The sequence below is a fragment of the Podarcis raffonei genome, chromosome 8 (genome assembly GCF_027172205.1).
Source record: "Podarcis raffonei isolate rPodRaf1 chromosome 8, rPodRaf1.pri, whole genome shotgun sequence".
In the NCBI taxonomy this organism is placed as follows: Eukaryota; Metazoa; Chordata; class Lepidosauria; order Squamata; family Lacertidae; genus Podarcis; species Podarcis raffonei.
The window spans coordinates 12,201,528-12,220,571 of NC_070609.1; the positions used below are offsets into that span (position 1 = coordinate 12,201,528).

At 47.7% G+C, this 19,044-nt stretch overlaps 1 protein-coding gene across 1 annotated transcript; it reads right to left on the minus strand.

The window, feature by feature from the left end:
- Positions 1-4,833: 4,833 nt before the first annotated feature.
- Positions 4,834-16,361, minus strand: LOC128419044 (urokinase plasminogen activator surface receptor-like). Its single transcript, XM_053399291.1, has 7 exons — positions 16,313-16,361; positions 13,097-13,225; positions 10,865-11,002; positions 9,694-9,837; positions 8,365-8,511; positions 7,353-7,484; positions 4,834-5,607 (listed from the first exon to the last, which is right to left on the minus strand). Exons 1-7 carry the CDS (start codon positions 16,359-16,361, stop codon positions 5,390-5,392), a joined length of 957 nt encoding a protein of 318 aa, XP_053255266.1. The 3' UTR covers positions 4,834-5,389.
- Between the last annotated feature and the right edge of the window lie 2,683 nt (positions 16,362-19,044).

Below are 19,044 nucleotides of genomic sequence, written 5' to 3' on the forward strand. Positions count from 1 at the left end.
ATATAAAGCAGCTTCCTATACAGTCATACCTCAGCTTACAGATGCTTCAGGTTGCGTTTTTTTGGGTTGCGGACCGCCGAAACCTGGAAGTACTGGAGTGGGTTACTTACGGGTTTCGGCGGTCGCACATGCGCAGAAGTGCTAAATTGCACTTTGCACATGTGCAGACGCGCCGAATTGCAACCCGCTCTTGTGCAAATGCACCACTGCGAGTTGCAAATGTGCATCCCGCACAGATCACGTTTGCAACCTGAGCGTCCACTGTATTCCTATTTTATTAAATGATGTCTCTCTCCCCCACTCCCACCAAAAGGGCATGTTTTTGGATTTTCAAAACCCAAAGCGCACAAGGACTCTCCTAAATCTCTGGCAGAGCTTTTTCACTGCCTTGTCTCTTGGGATCCTTTCTAGCTGGCCGGGAGAGAAGAATGATGGTGGGGAGAGAGACCCAAGGGCCAGAAAGAGAGACATGGCAGGTTGCATTCCACACACACCCTGGGCGTGAGGTTCTCCACCCCAGCAATAGGACATAAAGAGAGTTCTGCTGGATCAAACCAAAGGCCATAGCTGTCAACCGTCCCTTATTTGGCGGGAAACTCCTTTATCCCAGCTCCGTGTCCCGCTGCTGTCCCTTATTGATGATGTCCCTTAAATTTCCTGGGTTTCAAAGGAAGCAGCTCTTCTCCCTCTCTCCCTGCCGGCCAGGTAGGAGGGAGGCTCCAACTGTGTTGCTTGGTTGCCCGGCCCACCCCCCTCTGGCCTCCTCTCACCAGCCTCGGCCCCTGGGAGCCCCTCCCTGCCGGGACTGGCGGGAGCCTCGGGCCCTTCCGCTGCCATCCTCCTCACAGCCACCAAACTGAGCGTCTCTGCCTGGGATCTCCCCTCTGCCCGCCGCTGCCGCTCCCACTAGGTCGTACTGTGGCTGTGCCACCAAAGGACCCGGATGAGATGGGCAGCCTGGCGTGGCCTATGAATTGCTGAGGAGCCTTGAGAGGAGAGCGAGGGCAACCATAGAGAAAGCAGTTCAGAGAGAGGAGTAGGGGCGGAGGCGGAGGCAGAGGCGCGGGCAGGTGTTCCAAGGGCTAACCGTAGAGGGGGAGAGCGGAGGAAGGACCGCAAGTGCTTCTCCCATATATTTGTAGTGGTAGACTAGCATAGATGGTCTGATCTGCGGGTTAACTTCGGGCGCTATTTCCCCCCCTCTTCCTCCCGCCCCGCCTGATGGAACTGAGAGCTGCAGATGGAGCACGAGAGAAAAGATACAGAACTGCAGCAGCATCTTCGTAGCTTGGACTTTGTTTTGTGCAAAAAGTGGTTGCTGCTTGTAGTTATTTCGCAGTGTTTCATCAGCTGGTGTCTTGAGCAGCAATCTCTGGAAATGAAGGGCCAAAAGCCGACGCTGCTCTCCAAAATTATCTGGTCCCTTTTAACTTCGTATTTTGGCTGCTTGACTAAAATCCCTTATTTTGGCTGCCGATCCCTTATTTTCGAGGCTGCTGGTCCCTTATTTTCAAATCTGTAAGTTGACAGCTATGCCAAAGGCCCATCTAACCTCACAGCGGCCAACCAGATGCCTATGGGAAGCCGAGAAGCTGGGCCTGAGCACAAGTGCAATCTCCACACCCATGCATCTCAGAAGCTGGCGTTTAGAGGCTTACTGTGGGTGTAGAACAGTCACCTTGGCTAGCAGCCATTCTTAAAAGGGCGAGAGAAGTCGATTGGGAGGTCCTGCATAACAAACCCGCTTTGGGTTGTGCAAGAAGGAAAGTGATGGGAAGATGTGCTGGAAAGTGACTGACACTTCCTGTGATGCAAGGGCATCACACCTCCACGCAGAAAGGATGCTCGTTAAGGAGCCAACACAGTCTCCAACCTCCCTGCAAACAAATCAGGGTGGATGATCGACAAACAATTTCTCTGGAAGTACCTGGCATCTAACCACGGTGTAGTCTTTGCACAAGCAAGTCAGGAGGAGCCTTAATGCATCGTCTCCCACCCTCTGGAAGCTGCTCCTTCGCTTACGGATGTGAATTAAAACCATCAGGGCTGAGCTGCAGCCAAACAGCATGTTTCATAAAAAGGCCGAACCCTCCCGTGATGCAAGGTAATTAGGATAATAATGAGGCACAGCAACCTGCTGGCTTTGGGGAGGGCCCTCGTGGACTCTGGAAGATGAAAAATGACTGTGGGAACCATGCCGAGAGCTTGGAATCGGAGCGGTGTTTTCTGGCAAAGCAGAGCGGAGTTGGCTCTGGAACAGTCGCCGGCATCTGGTTATTTTTAGGGCGGTTTCAGCCCTTCCTCCTCAAAGGAGGAAGGAACGCAGGGAAGTGGGAAACTGAGTCACTCCTGAAGAGAAGAGGATGGTATCTCCAGCCAGAAAGCCTTGCATCTGAAAGCAGAGTCCAAGGTAAGAGACAGACCTTGGATAGGAAGGAACCTAGGGCGCTGCTTCCCCCAAAGAATTGTGGGAGCTGTAGTTTGTTAAGGGTTCTGAGAGCTGCTAGGAGGCCCTCTATTCCTCTTGCAGAGCTACAATTCCCAGAGTCCTCTGTGAAGATGGATTGTTAAACCACTCTGGGTATGGTCTCTTTGGGAGGGGAGCAGCTCTCAGTACCCTTAACTGACAACGGTTCCCAGAATGCTTTGAGGGAAGCCATGGTTATTTAAAGCTGTATCAAAGTGCTTTAAATGTATGGTGTGAATGTGGCTCTTGTTTGCCCTTGACAAGGAACTATTGACAAGTTTATGAGGACCCCCAACCCCAGTTCTGAGGAACAGACACAGAAAACTCTAAAGCATCAGGCTTCAAAGTCAAGATCCACCCATCAACCTGCAATATAGCAACTGCTTTAAATATTGTTATTCCATGTGCTGTTTTGGGCTTAACCGGTCACCTCCACCCCCCTTTCTCTCTGGGTGCTTCCAGATAGGTATCTATCATGGGTGCTCCTCATGTGTGCAACATTTTTTTAAAAACAGCATCTGCAGGACATTGTTGGCCATTTCATCTGAATTTACCCTTTCCAGGAGAAATCAAGCAAGGGACCCTTGAGACTGGCGTTTTACTGTGGATGCATTCTGCAACACAGTCTTGACACAATAATAGTGCATTTGTGGTGAATTTATTATTGCTGTCCAGAAGGGCTATGGCATAACAAAAAGCAGAAGGAAGGCAAACAAGAACATTTGTGGTGTAAAAAGTTATGGGATTTCACAAGGAAGTTGCGGGATAGGCATTGCTTAGAAAGGAAGCAATATGATCACCCCAAAACCTTGGGGGCACAACCAGTGTTGAAAGCACAATTGCGTATGACCACCCTGATAGCAGCACGAGCGCAAATTGTCGTACATGTGCATGGATATTCTGGGACCCTCAGTTAAAAACAAGCAAACTTTTGCAATATGTGAATGGCCCTTTTACTGTAAGTTGTCTTAAGCCATTTTTAATGTTGCATGTTAAATTATTGCAAATCACCACCATCCCCTGCCTGGAAGTGACCTCTGGGCTCATCCAGATTTCTGCTTGTTGTGTCGCATCCCCACCCCCCGGGAAAAACCACTCTTCACTGCTTGACATTTGCTCTGATTCTGAGCTTTCCCTGGAAAGCAGCAGGGCAAACAGAAAACTGCTCAGATCCATGACTATAAAACACAGGACAATTGGTGAACTACTTGGACCCAAGCTTTCGAGGCATGGGACAAGAAGGAGTGTGGATGCACCCTTAAGTCAGCTTCCTCTCTGTATTTCTCCATCTATTTTCATTCATTTATGCAGTTATATTTTTCTCCTGTCCTCCCTCTATGGAGCACAGAGTACTGTTCATGGTCTACCTCCTGTTTTATTATTTCAACAACCCTATGGGGTAGGTTGGATTGAAAGTGAGAATCTGGCCCAACATCACCAAATTTGCTTTCAGGATGAGCAGGAATTTGAACCTGGATTGCCCTGGGCCTCCCCAATCCTCCCCACTTTTCCTTTGTCCCATAGATGCTTTTATGATGTACAGTCGTAACTTGGTTTGTGAACGCCTTTCGAGTCAAACATTTTGGCTTCCAAATGCCGCAAACCCGGAAGTGAGTGTTCCAGTTTGTGAATGTTCTTTGGAACCTGAACATCCAACTTCCTGCAGCCAATTGGAGCTTCCTGCAGCCAATTGGAAGCCGCACCTTGGTTTCCAAACGTTTTGGAAGTCGAAAGGACTTCCAGAACAGATTCCATTCGACTTCTGAAGTACCACTGTATTGTGATGACCCATCTTCAATCTGATTGCAGTTCATTTGCCTGTGCAACCCCTCAACTGAATAATTATAATTATAATAATTTATTATTTCTACCCTGCTCATCTGGGGTTATAACAAATGTTATAAAGTTTTTTGGGGGGGTTGGGGAGAATTAGTGGGGAAATCCTCCAGGAAGAGTACAGTGGTACCTCAGGTTACAAAAACCTTGGGTTACAAACACTTCAGGATACAGACTCCGCTAACCCTGAAGTAGTACCTCAGGTTAAGAACTTTACCTTAGGATGAGAACAGAAATCGCGTGGTGGCGGTGCGGTGGCAGCTGGAGGCCCCATTAGCTAAAGTGGTACCTCAGGTTAAGAATGGTTTCAGGTTAAGAATGGACCTCCGGAACAAATTCAGTTTGTAACCTGAGGTACCACTGTATATCGAAAGCCTTGCCTTTTCTGGCTAAACTAGAGACACTGCAGCGTTGGAAATTGCAACCTGCTACGGCTGAAGATGGTCCTGCCAACAAACAGACCAGCCACTGGCGTGAAATCTGCAGAAATGAAGTAGAAATTAATCTCCCTGGATCCGAGGCTGGAACTAACCCAGTTGCGCCACTGCTTTCCAAGCCATTTATTTGGTTTTCCGCTTGCTTATTCCCCCCATCCCTCTCAACCTTCTGAGATGAGTTGAGAGAGGCAGCCGCTAAAAAAAAAAAAGGGAAATACAAAACGTGACGTTAAAAGCCCTTTTTCACACTCAAGGGGGTGGCTCAGGGGCCATGAGAGATGGCCTGGTTTTTCCATTATATAATCTTATTAAAGCTCCGGGAGCAAGTAATCCCGAGTGGCTGCACTGGACGTGGGTGGAAAGTTAAAGAAGCAAACAGCTTGCCCTCTTGCGGGCTGCGTCCTTTTGAGTTGTTGTGGGAGGGTTGGCAAAGTTCAGTGAAACCTGGCAGGGCTAAGAAGGAAGGCCTTATGGGTAGGAAGACTTCCAGAAGTCCTGCTCCCATCACGTTCCCAAGAAAGACACACCTTGGTGGCGCAGGTGGGACACTGCCAGACCTGGGATAGAGGGATTGCCTTTCCGTGGAAGCTGATCTACAGGAGTTTTGCATTTGGGATGGGGGCAGATGGGTGAAGAAGGCATTTGTGGTTCAGTTTAGGGCTATGAGCAGTGGGGCTGCCAGCAGGGCGAAGAGGATGCCCTCACCTCTCCTTCCACCCTGGCCCTGCGCTCCGTTGCAGAAGGGGCCCTGGCAGCAGGTCACGTAGCTGACGGGAAGCTTGGGCAGCAGTGTTCCATAGAAGACCATATCCTGGCAGAGCTGCTGGTTGGCGCAGCCAGCTCGGAGGGTGGCACCGCTGACGTAATCTGCGTTGGAAGAGAGGAGAGGAGGGAAGGGAGTTGCATATCTTCCCAGGACAAGGGATCAGATCATATGAGTAGGGATAGGAGTGTTGGTCAATTTCATTTCTCTCCATTATTCATTTCCCCAATCTTAAATTCAGTTCGTCACATTTCTGCTGCAAACACACACACACGGAAATTGACCAGCATTTCAGGGCAAATTTCTCCTAACAAAGACATTGTTCCAGGTACTTCTGACTAATGTGACACATTTTGGGCAAGCGATTCCCTACACTCGAATGCATTTTTGTACCCAGTGCATTTTATAGCTTCATTTTGATGCACACTCTCGCCTAATATCTGTATTCTTATGAACATTGCTTGATTGGAGAACTGCATTGAAAAATTCAGATAAGTGTGAATTTTGTAGGATCACTGTGTTTCGGTTTGCATATTGTTTCAGAAAGTGCAAATTTGATTGATTTGGCTTTAAATGCATCCTGAATCAAATTTCTCATCCGTCCTTCATCTGAATCCTAATCATGCATTCCTTGTGTTTGGGGCAAATCAACCTACTCATAGTTTCCTGTAACCAGAAGCTGGAAGGGCCAGGATGTGACAGGACTGTGAGGAAGAGCTGTACCTCATCTGCTTTGCATGCAGAAGGTCTCAGGTTCAATCTTTGACATCTTCAGGTAGAGCTGGGAATATCTCCTGGCTGCCTTATGGGCTCTCCTGGGCTCCGCACCTGCCTGGCATGATTCAGAATGGGCCCCTTTCCCCGCTGTGAAACTCTTTGACTCCCACATCCCGCACTGAATAAGGTTGATTTGTCTCCCCGATTGCTCCTGATGTAGATCTTCACTCACACTTCCTTCCCTAGGCAGGGGGTGGGGGGGTACCATTTTGTGGTTTGCTTCAGGTGCCAAAATGTCTTGTAGGATCATCAACATCATCATAGTTTATTATTTCTACCCTGCTCATCTGGCTGGGTTTCCCCAGCCGCTCTGGGTGGCTTCCGACAGAATATTAAAAACACGATAAAACATCAAACATTAAAAACTTTCCTAAACAGGGCTGCCTTCAGATGTCTTCTAAAAGTCAGATAGTTGTTTATTTTCTTGACATCTGATGGGAGGGCATTCCACAGGGCGGGTGCCACTACCGAGAAGGTCCTCTGTCTGGTTCTTTGTAAGCTCACATCTCGCAGTGAGGGAACCGCCAGAAGGCCCTCGGAGTTGGACCTCAGTGTCCAGGCTGAATGATGGGGGTGGAGACACTCCTTCAGGTATACTGGGCCGAGGCTGTTTATTATCATGTTGTGTATTAATTGGTGTGCATGTATGCTTTGTGTTCTTAAACCATTTGGGCTTTCCAGTGCTGCAAATAAGCCATCTGTAGGCCTTAAGAATGAGGACTGACCTTGGCTAGTACCATGATTGGTACATGTGAGTTGGACCTAAGAAGGTATTTTAGGATCACAACAAAGAGGAAACCAACCTGGCCCAATCCACTGGTGAGTGAAGGCACACCTGCTCTGGTGCTTGCTTTCCTTTACCCTCCCCATTCCCTTTTCCTTTCATATCATGCCTATCAGATTGTGTGCCTGTGGGCAGGGACAGCCCTATCTTTTAGTATAGGTACAACACTTAGAAAATGTTAGGCACTTTAGAATGGTAAGATAATAATCATTACTACCACCTAAGGAGGCACCGCCTACTCAAAAGCCTCCATCCATCTTTTGCCATAAATCTTGCACCATCTCTTACCTATGACATTCATGCAATGGTCCATGTTTCCCACGCAGTTCATGAGTTGCAGATTCCCTGCGCTGCATTCATCATTTCCTGTATCTAGGCAGCTGTAACACACCAGTCCATTGAGTTCCCTCACAGAAAACTCTGAAAGGTAGGAGACAAAAGTCTTTTTCAGTAAGGGCCAAATTAGGTGTGACAGTTACTATGATTCTGTTTGTTTGTTCTGCAAATAGCAGCTGTTAGGCGAGCTGAGCAGCTTCTGGACTGCAGGAATAAGGAGTTTAACTCTTTCTCTTCCAGCCCCAACACAAACCTCATCTCCCCAAAGCTGCTATTTTCATTTTTTGAGGCCAGAATGACATGTGGGACAAAATTTGGAATCAGAAATTCCTGGATTCCATTTCTGACACAGTCATACAGAGACAGTGAGAGTGGAGGAGCTTTGATGTAATGCAGGACTTTAAAAAAGATTGGACAAATTCATGGCTATTATTCAGGGATGACCATATACTATTTCCAGGATCAGAGATGCGGGGGGGGGGGGGGGGAGAGCGACAGCTATTGTGTTGGGTTATTGCCTGTGTGCTTACTTGTAGGAGGGTAGTTAACCCACATTTGGGGGAACTGCTTTGCCCCCCCAGTTTTCTGGCCCTTGTGGGATATAAATGTATTATTATTAAATATAATAATAAATATTGCCCAGTCTTGTTCACAGATATTTACTGCCTAATAATGCTGCTTTTTGTGGGTGGTATATTTTTATATGGGGGGGGGGGGACACATGTGAGCGAAAAGGACTTTAAAAATACATCTATGCAATCCAGAGATATTTTTAAAAACCGGAATTCTGAGTTTTTGCAATTTTCAAGTTTTGGTTATAAAGTCCTCAGTGGGGATGAAATTTTAAACACAAAGCACCCAAAGTTTTATTTTAATTTTGGCATGCACATTTGAGTCGAAATTGTCTCGGGACTCCTGCCGCTCCAATTTGGGTCATCCCAAGAAACCTGCAATCCACAGTTACCTTTGAAAGAGCTGTTGTTGCACCTGGAACCTTCACAGACACGAATGGCCACGTAGCTGATTTTGCCTCCTATGCTGTATGCCAAGAGTGTTTCCTCCTTGGGGTAATTCCCGCAGCCTTTGATGATGGGCTCCACCAGACCTGTTCCTGTAGAAACAGAGGAGGGTGTCAAAGATCCTTGCCAATGGCTGTTGGGGAATGTATTTGAGCGAAGGGCTGGACTATTCTGTATGCCAAGCACACTACAGAGGAGCTCAATGCGTTCGCAGCGAGTAGACAACCACGTAGGACTCCTTGATCTTCTCTTGCAGTACAATGTGCACTTACGTACAACCAGGCAGGGGATGCCTCCGTCTCTCAATGGCTCTGGCTCCACTTTCCATTGGTCTCCTCTCCCTCTGCTCCTCCAGTTCCAATGGGCACCAGGCACCACCAGCACACTTCCAGTTCTCAGGAGACACTGGAAAGGCCAGGCCATTGCCCCACATGAACTGACAGTGCGCTCTAGAATCCAACCTGAGATCTTTTGCAATGCACACACGGCTTCTGCCACAAAAACCAGCAGGGGTTCTTCAGCAGATACACCTCTGTTTTTATCAGGGGTGGCTAATCATTTTTAGGGTCAAGGGCTGGGGCCTGCTGCCCCCATGCCAAGGTGGGCAGGGGCAACATACCAAAGTGCAAAGTGAGTGTGGCTTTTCTTTTCTTTTACACTCTGGGAGTTGGGGAATTGCAAAATCCTTTCAGCATCCCAGAACCTCAGCCTAGGATCTACAGAAGTGATTGGTAAAACACGTACACGCACACAACTTTTAAACTTTTTTTAAAAGGGCAAATTCTGGGGTCCCCCCCCCCAAAGCCTTTTGGCATCACAGTGGGAGCAGTTTAGTAATTATTATTATTACGGTGGAACCTTGGTTCTCAAATGTAATCCGTTCCGGAAGTCCGTTCAACTCCTGAAACGTTTGAAAACCAAGGCACGGCTTCTGATTGGTGCAGGCGCCCTGGAAACAATAGCTGACAGCCGTATCGGACGTTTGACTTCTGAACAACGTTTGAAAACCGGAACACTTCTTCCGGGTTTTCAGCGTCTGGGAGCCGATTTGTTCGTCAACTTGTTTGAGAACCAAGGTTCCACTGTATTATTATTTTAAATGGATTTTTTCCCCCAGCAGGGCTTGAGGAGGTACAAAATGCCTTTTGACATCAAAGCGGGGGAACCATAGAAGCAGTTATAGCTTTGGGGCAACACTGCCGGGGGTGGTGGCGCCTGAATTTTGAAAGAAGTGACAAATTGGAAGGGCACAAAACACCTCTCAGATAGATTACCTGGCAGCCACTGGCGAGAGATTTCCACGCAGCGGTTCTCTTTACCTCTGCACTGGGCTGTGGGAATGCTGATCCCATTACACTCCTCCAAACTGCCGATGCAACTGTAACAGTCCACTCCGTTGCGTTCGGTGCTGTACGTGACTGTGGGAAGTCAAGAAAAAAGAAGGGTCACCAATTCGGAGGGCCACGAGCACTGCTTGTGGAAGGCTTCAGTAAATAGCACCTCAAAAATCCACATTCTAAGAGGCCATCTTGGTGGTTCCACCTCCCTCAGCAGCTTCAGTGGCAGCAGTAGTCCAGAAGGTGGTCAAGGAGCCCATGCCAATGTTTAAAGCCCTAAAAACAACGTAGGCTCCAAATATCTAAAAGGCCACTTCCTTTTGCACAGACCCTCTTGGTGGTTCCACCTCCCTCAGAAATTTGGGGTGAGTGTGACACGACAGAGGGCATTCTCTGCAGCAGTCCCTGAGTTGTGGAATTCCCTCACCAGAGAGGTGCGTCTGGCACCTTCATTATACATATTTTGGTCATTTGCAGAGGACACACCTGTTTGCATTGGCCTTTGACACTTGACAGATATATATATCCCTACTCTTGCGATTGTAATTTGTTTCAAACTGTTTTCAGTGTTGTTGTTTTAAATGGTTGTGAGCCATTTGGGGACTCCTGATCAAGGATGGGTAATAAACCAAAATAACAACAATAAATATTTGACATCACTGACTGTCCCATATAGAGAGCAGGAGATAGGCCACATTCACACCAAAAATTTAAAGCATGATGATACCAGTCAAGCCTTCCCCACAGAATTCTGGGAGCTGTAGTTTGTTAAGGGTGCCGAGAGTTGTTAGGAGACCCCTATTTCCCTCCCTGAGCTACAGTTCCCAGAGTTCCCTGCGAAGAGGGAATGATGGTAGCTCTGTGAGGGAAACAAGGGTCTCTTCTTGGCACTTTTAAATCACAGCTCCCAGAATTCTTTCAGGGGAAGCCATGACAGCGTAGAGCAGTATTATAGTGCTTTAAATGTATGGTGTGAATGTGACCATAGTTAGTGGCTCATGAAAGTAAGCAAGCCAGCTCTTTTCCCAGTGTGTCACACATGTCTCTGAGGAGCACAGAGGTCTGATTATTTTCACTTCAGGGTTGACCATACTCTGGGGACTCTTACCATTGTAGGGGACATCGTTGCAAAGGTCTTCGGAACAGCAGTAGATGCTTCGTGATATGAAGCCCCTGCGGGTGGAGAAGTAGGACTGGCAGTACTGGAATGTGGTGCACCCTCTCTTCAGGGTCTCACTTATGGGGCCTAGAGAAGGGAAGGCACAGCAAGATGGTAGCTAAGGTGCATGATGAGGCTTACAAACAAGTAACCCACTGATCACTAGGGAGGGGGGGGAGGAATTTGCTTCAGTTCATGTTTAAATGTGAGCTTATGAAATCCACACTTTAAAAAAAAGGAGACGAAACACAGCCATCCTTCAGAATTTGCAGTTATCCGAATTTTGCAATACCAATGAAACAATACTTATAAAAAGGCATATATTAGGTAGGGTTGCCATACGTCCATTTTCCTCCAGACACGTCCGGGATTGCAATGGCAAAATGACCATCTGGGGGGAATTTTCAAAAATAGGCAAAATGTCTGGGTTTTTTGAAAACAGAAGCAGGAAGTGTTGTTTTTGGGCGATTCCCCCAAACAACTTTTTGGGCAATTTCCCCCCCAAAACCCCTCAACAACTTTTTGTGTCCAAATTTTTGCTTTTTGAAATACAGTCGTACCTCGGTTCCTGAATACCTTGGGAGTCAAACGTTTCGGCTCCCGAACGATTGAAAACCAGAAGTGACTGTTCTGGTCTTCAAATGTTCTTTTGGAAGCTTAACATCTGATGGGACTTCCACGGCTTCCGATTGACTGCAGGAGCTTCCTGCAGCCAATCAGAAGCCGCACTTTGGAAGTCGAATGTTTCGGAAGTCAGACGGACTTCTGGAACGGATTCTGTTCGACTTCCGAGGTATGACTGCATGGCAACCCTATATTAGGGGTAGGTATGCATAGCAGTAAGTCGCAAAACAAGATGTGCCACCCAACCAACAATAGGCAAGGCCAGAGCCAATGGCAGGCAGAGCCAGCTGATTCTGGTTTTGAACCCATCCTCCTCCTCCCTGTTGAGTTCTGCAAAGAGAAAATTTCCAAAAGGTAGTGAATTAGGCCTCTAAGCTTCTCAGAACTGACCTCTGTTTTCCTGCCCGATGTTAACCTACAGCAGTGCCTTCTCCTACTTAGTCATATGCTTCCTTTAAACAAACACATAAACCTCTGAAGCAGCAAATTGAATGTTAAATGCCAGGCCAGGAAGCCCTTAAATGGGCAGCTAATGACCCTCCTTGCCTGGAGACAAAGCTAACCAGCCAAGGTCACACATGATTTTTTTTTTAAAGTGATAGAGATCTGAGATAAGACTATTCCAAATCGGGCCTGTAGAAATTGTGACGCACTGGGCAAAACATAGCCCAAACACAGGCTTGATGAACCCGTTCATTAAGGCGAGTGGGGCATCTAGAGGGAATGATGACCAACTTTTCCTGTTGGGACAGCAAAGGGCTACTACCCTTTCAGTGTGTCACTGTGCCTATGCAGCGGCTGGATTTATTTTGTATATTATTGCATTTATGCCTTCTTCAAAGAGCTCTAGGTGGTGCACATGGCTCCTCCCCTTCTCCACATTATCCTTACAACAGCCCTGTGTGAGGTACTTTAGTTAGGGTGAGATTTGGGGTGACTACTAGAACAAGGTCACCCAGTGAGCTTCACAGCTGAGTGGGGATTTGAACTCAGGTCTCGCAGGTCGTACTCCCACACTCTGACCACTACATTGCAGGCAGGTGGTGATGCACAACTCTCTGCAAAATTGTGGTTTTTTTTAAAGCATCACATTCTGCAGATCAGGGCTGTCTTAAGCATATGTGGCGCCGGGGTGCATGGCAGAGCTGGCCTGGCCAGCCGCCTCAGCAGCAACAGAGGAGCCCGAGGCGGCAGTGGCAGCGACTGAGTGAAGCTGGGCACCTTGTGTGTGCAGCGTGCGCTGGGCAGACCTCTTGATGGTCCACCAATCCCAGGCGTGCATGAGGGTGGAGCCAGCCGGCTGCCTCAGCACCTCGCTCACCCGCAGCAGAAGAGCTGCGGTTCTCCAACAGGCTCTGCTCCACTCGGCAGCGGCTGTCGGCTCTTCCCAATCCCTGGACTCCAAATCTTGGCCCTGGACTCTTGGCCTGGCACCCCTGAGAGCCCGGCGCCCGGGTGCCCTGCACCCCTAGCGCCTATGGGTAAGATGGCCCTGCTGCAGATCAAGGGACATGCGCAGGCCAGGTCAGTTGGCAACCTCTTCCCCAGGCCACGTACCGTAGGTAGCTCGGGTTTCCTCCATGCAAAGGGTCTCGTTGCTGCCACAGAGTTGCTGCTGGTTCGTGCAATTCTCACGTGTCCCCAGGCACTTGTGGCAAGACAGGCCACGAGCTTCAGGAAGCAAAGCTGAAATGACATTTTGCAAAGGAGTCTTTCCCCATTAGGACATATTTCCCCATCAGAGTGCTTGGATAAGATGTCCCTGTGGAACTGGGCACCCCTTAAAGCTGGCGATGGGGAACCTTCCTGGGGCAACATTGGAAGGGACCTCAGGGGCCATCTAGCCCCTGCAAAAGCAGGAATTGCAGCTGAAAAAATCCCTGATGGATGGGCACCTAACCTCTGTTGAAAGCCCTTCTTCAGATCAGCTACCAGCCAAGAGGTTGCCTTTCTTTGGGATACTTTGCCTTCGCTTTTAGAAAAGCAAAAATGAATATAAAAAACCCACATGCCAGTGGTGGGTGAGGCCAGAGGCAAAAGAGGGTGAAGCACTAAATGTAAAAAAAAAAATGCCTTTGTATAGAAGGTGGATTTGCACACACACAAACATACTCCCACCCGGCTCCCTCCAGCCGAGCAAGAAGCGTGATCAGAGTTCAAGGACAGATTCCAACCAGAAAAAACAATTTCACAGAGGGTGTGAAGCAGGGACAGTGAGGGTGTGGCTGGGGAGGGAGGGAGGTTTGGAGAGTGTTGTGAGGGCCAGACCGAAAGTGCTTCAAGTGCCACATTTGGGACCCAGGCCTCAGTTTCCCCACCTCTGCCTTAAATGTACAGGGGCCTTCTCGGGGTCTGGACATGCCTACCTTACAACACTTTTTTTTTTTTTTAAAGGAACAAGGATTTCCTCATCTCTCTGTGTTTTATTGAGGGTGAGGTTTGGGCTGTTTTTAAAATACTTTTTTTAAAAAAACAACCCCCACATTTGATTAACTTTTAAATTTTTATTTTAAAAAAGCATATGCTCCTCTTCATAGAAGAAGTTTCACAAAGGAGTTCGGAACAATACGCACCAGCAAATAAATCACAACTCAGTTTTAAAGCAGAAAGGGAAGGAAGCACTCCAAACAACACCAAAATGCTATTAAAACTAGTACCTAGTAGAATGATGGGACCGTAGCAAAAAAAACCAAGCAATACCTGTGGAATAGGCACGTTGAGCAACAATAAAAAGCAAGTTGTTCTTTAACAGCATGATCCTAGCTATGTCCACTCAGAATTAAATTGGCTTTGCTGCCTGGCATGCGGGGCTCGTATTACAGCCTAAAGCCCACTGAAAAAGTGTTGATGGACTTTGTGGAAACCAAGAACCCATGTATATTAAATAAGCACCAAGCTGACCAATAAGCCCATTTCAGCCCAGGGCAGTGGAGGAACGGAGGAGGAAGAGTTAATTATCTTTCACTTAAAGTTTTCCCACTGACTTGTGTGGGTAGGTTGGTGTTTCTGAGGTTGTACGGCGATGTGTTCATATGCAAGGCAGGATGCAGGCTGAGATTCCTGAGTTGCCTCCCTGAAACCATTCGGCAAGAGAAGCGATTGGAGCAGGTAAAGCTAGGGATCCTGGATTTTAATTCCATGGTGGTACCATCTGAAAGTTTGGTGTGTGTGTGTTTGTGGCAGGGGGGTGACTCTGTGGCAAGGCACCTGTAGGGAGTCCTGCAGGGGGTTTCTTTCCACCTGGTCTGTTTTTGTGTGTTTGTATGTGTTCTGCAACACGTCATTCGTGCAACAATAACAGTTGCATGAGTGGTGGATTTATCCTGTCCTCACATCATTCTGCTTTAGAAGTTGTCTAGTATTATTGCATTATTTCTATCTGGAGGGCTGCTCTTGCGGTGTAGAGCAACGAAAGTGGGATGGAGAAACAAATCAGAGCAATTACTGTACAATCGTACCTTGGAAGCTGAATGGAATCCATTCCAGAAGTCAGTTTGACTTCTGAAAAGTTTGGAAACCAAGGTGCACTTTCTGATTGCTCAGGCACACCGGAAGCAATAGTGGAAGCCACGCCAGACGTTCAGCTTCCAAAACAATGTTTGGAAACTGGAACACTCACTTTGGGAGCCAGAACATTCGACTCCCAAGGCATTCGGGAGCCAAGGTATGACTGTATAAAGAGTTTCAGGATAACAGAAGGATGTTCTGGAACATGTACTGGTTTGGAAGCCATGCTGCGTGTCTGCCCTGAAAACTCTGAAGGCACAACCTGTATTGAAAACTGCAAGGAAAACTACATTGTCGATACCTTCATGAGCACAAATAATTTTAAATGCACAATGAATAGGATATCTGGAATAGGCAGGGGTGAAAATTCAGAATTTTCACACACCTATTTTGAATGCTCTATGTCAAAAGAGAGAATGCAAATGAAGATGGGGGGCAGTGACCCTTTGCTAATTTTGGCAACCCTCGGCAAATGCCTGACCTTACCAAGCTCCGGAGCTGGCCCTATTCCCCACCTGCTTTTGAGGGAAAGAACTGTGGGTCAGAACCAATTTGGGTCCACTTTCCACCTAGAGGAAAGGAGCAGTAGAATCGAATGCTGTGAACAGGGTCAATGACTGGTGCTACTAAAAGCCAGGGATACACATTACTTTTTCCAGCTCAGAAAGGGACCAGTAGATGATAATTAGAAGATGAGCCTGTGGTTGGTCGGATTCCAGTGGGAATTCATGTGGGAGAGGAACTGTGTGGTTAAAATTGGAGGGATGGGAGCCACGGGTTGCCGTATTTCTATTTGAGAATTAGGCAAAGGAGTAAGTAAGGCGCTGATACAAAGAAGGTCCCTTACTAAGGGTGGAACCATTAATATTGGAATGGAAGAGGGAATTTTGTGGGGGACAGCTTTTCTCCACTCTGTAGCACTGTGAGAGGACAAGCTAATGCCCACTGAAATTCCATCTTCAGTGCAATTGTTTTAGGTGCAGGAGCCCTTGTCCCTGTTGCTCTGAAGCTGCACATACTTTTAAAGCATACCTGCCCCAAAGAATCCTAGAAACTGTAGTTTGTTAAGGGTGCTGAGAAGAGGTAAGCTACAGTTCCCAGGATTCTTGGAAGGGGAGGGGAGAATGCTTTAAATCCATGATGTGTACGCAGCCTCAGTTACTCTACCTGAGGGAGCCGGGAGTCAGAACGACTGCCTTCTCTCTTGGGTGTAAGGGGAAGAAAGGTTATTCGGAGCAGCAGGGAGTTCCCCTGGTGGCAACCCACCTGTGGCCAACAAGGCAATCAGGATGGTGAGCTCTATGGCCGCCTTCATTGTCTTCCCCCCCTTTTTAATCACTTCTCCAGTCTGTCCTGTTCTCCGGCTTGGCTTGGCGAGGTGTACACTCCCAGCTCTCTGTCCTGATTGCCTCTGGCTGGGAAAGGCAGCTTGGCCCTAAAACCTGCTCGGCAGGGGAGAGGACAGGGTGATGCAACCCATCCATTCATCAACAAGATGCTGCCCTGGGAACCTTGGCCAGTTCCCTCTGGACCAGATGAAATCAGCACTCTCGGGGATGGGACAGAATGGACGAGCCGAAGTGTGAAAAGGGGGAAGAGCAGATCTCAAGATGGGCTGCAGGGCTCCTAGGGAAGTGGTTCGGAAGAGATGGAAAGATGGAAGGTGCAGCCAGAACTCAGTGTTAGAGCATCTGCTTGGCATGGAGAAGGTCCCAGGTTTGATCCCCACCCACCATCTCCAGGGAACACCTGAAATCCTGGAGAGATGTTGAAAGCAGTGGAGGCTGGTCTACAGTGTCCCCTTAGCCAGCCCCGCATCTGCCTACATATCTACTTACAACCTGGCCAGAAGATGGCCCTGGCTGTCAGTTGCCTCCTCCTCCTCCTCTCCTCCTCCTCCTCCTCCTTCTTTAGTCTCCTTGTTGCCTTTGTTGGTAGGACTCAGCAGGGAGGAGGATGGCTCCAAAACTGGAGCCTGCCATTGGCTCTGGCTCCCCTTACTGTTTGGGCTCCCAATGGGCAACAGCCAACACTGGGTGCCACTCAGTGTAAACAGTGTAGACCAGGGTTTCCAAAACTTGGGTCTCCAGTTGTTTCTGGACTACAACCCCCATCATCCCTGACTACTGGACCTGCTAGCTAGGGATGATGGGAGTTGTAGTCCAAAAACAGCTGGAGACAAAAGTTTGGGAAACCCTGAACTAGATGGTCCAATAGCTAAGAGTATTCTGACTTTCCAGGTTGGCAGCAGTGCAAGGGGCTTCTAAGGCCAGTGTTTAAAAAAAGAAGGCTGGAATCATAGTTCGTGAGCATAGGAAATCTGTAGCCATTGCATAATGCAATGCACTCCAGTTGCAGAATGATTTGTTTCCCCGTTGCACAGTTGCAGAATTTCGGCTTCCTGGTGGCATGGATTGCAGTAGCAAATAATAACAACATAGCTCTTGGAAAACACCAGGCAGGTGGGTACAGCAATAGCAGCAAGAAGACTGAGTGGAAAATTTTGGTCACCGAAGGTTAGGGAGTGCAGCCTCAGTGTGGGAGCTGGCTGTTTTCCAATTGAAGCTTGTTAAAATTTATGAGGCATAACTTCAGAAATATACTCTGAAACACCTAAGGTAATGTCTCACTTCATCACCCACATGGCCTCCTCATAAATGGAGTGTTTTTCACCCCCTGGATGGCATTGCCCAATTTTGCTCAGGCTTCCGGGGAGGTGTGTTGTGTTGGGAGGCAGTTTTTTTTATTAAAAAAATTGCTACAAACAGTCATATTTGCTTTAATAGTTAATAACATACAGTCCAGTGGCCCATCTAGTCTAGCATCCTGTTCCCACAGTGGCTAAGCTATGAGCTTGTGAGCTCACAAGCAGGATCTGAATGCAACGACACTTTCCTTACTAGTGAATCCCAGCAACTTTTATTCAGGGGCATATTTTCATTTTCCATTGTTGTTGTGTGCTAGCCTTAATAAACAACCTCTTGTTCTGGGTCGACAAAGTGAGTAACCTTGCCATATCTATCTATATAATGAATTGTAAGGATGCCGTCACGCTGAGGACTGCATAGTTGCCGACTGGTGAATGAAGCAAGGACAGGTAGCAGCCCCTAGTATTAAATAAGAACTTAACAGGGAACTCTCCTTCCTTGGAAGAATTTAAGCAGAAATTGGATATCCATCTGTTGGGAGTTCAGGGGTGGGGAAACTTTTTCAACCTGGGGTCAGCCCTGGAGGTCTGGGAACCCTATGTTGTATCCTTGGTGTGAGAATAGGGTGTTACAAACATGCTTCTGTTTTTGTTTTGTGAAATGCCGTAGGGTGTGTGCTTGTGTGTACAGCAGTATTTCTTAAATGGGAGGCTGACCAACCCCAGAGGTGGAGCATGAGAGACCTTCATGGAAGGTCAGGTGTGAATAATTTTCAGTTGGCCCATCAGTGGCTGGGCAGCTGCAGTTTTCCTTACCTGGGCGGCTAGCTTGGGGGTGTGCTGGCCTTCTTGGCTTGGGAGCAGAAGGAGAAGGGCAAAAAAGCTTTCTTTGTTGCAGCCTCCAGTGCGGTCTGGCAGCATATCCATTTGCCCCCAGACTCCAGTACGACAGATCTGATACTTTCATCCCAGCGAAAACCCAATCCAGAGCACTCTTTGGAGGACAGCAGTGGGAAGGGGGTCCCCGGAAGCCTCAGTGCACTGTAATTCTCTGAACCCACTTTTTGACTCTCTTTCTATGGTTGGGTACCCAGAAATTAGACTGCGTTCAGAAGGAGCCAGCAAGTCAGGAGTACCAAAATCCTGAAGAGCAGCGGTGCATTGCATGGAACGTTAATGGGCTCAATGTGCCCCTTATGTTTCTGCCATATCTTGTCAGGGAGATTCACAATTGTAAGTTTCTCTTATGCTTTCATTCATGTACGTTTTACCTAATTCCATTCAGGTTTGCATTAATTCCTTTTTTTATTTCATCCAATTTTTCTTTAACATTTTCATTTGAAATATCTTT

Coding starts and splice junctions, on each gene's coding strand:
- LOC128419044 (XM_053399291.1), bottom strand. CDS start 16,361: ATGAAGGCGGCCATAGAGCTCACCATCCTGATTGCCTTGTTGGCCACA. Junction 9,838..10,864: donor CAACGATGTCCCCTACAATG/GTAAGAGTCCCC, acceptor GACTTCCCACAG/TCACGTACAGCACCGAACGC. Junction 5,608..7,352: donor CCATTGCATGAATGTCATAG/GTAAGAGATGGT, acceptor CTTCCAACGCAG/ATTACGTCAGCGGTGCCACC.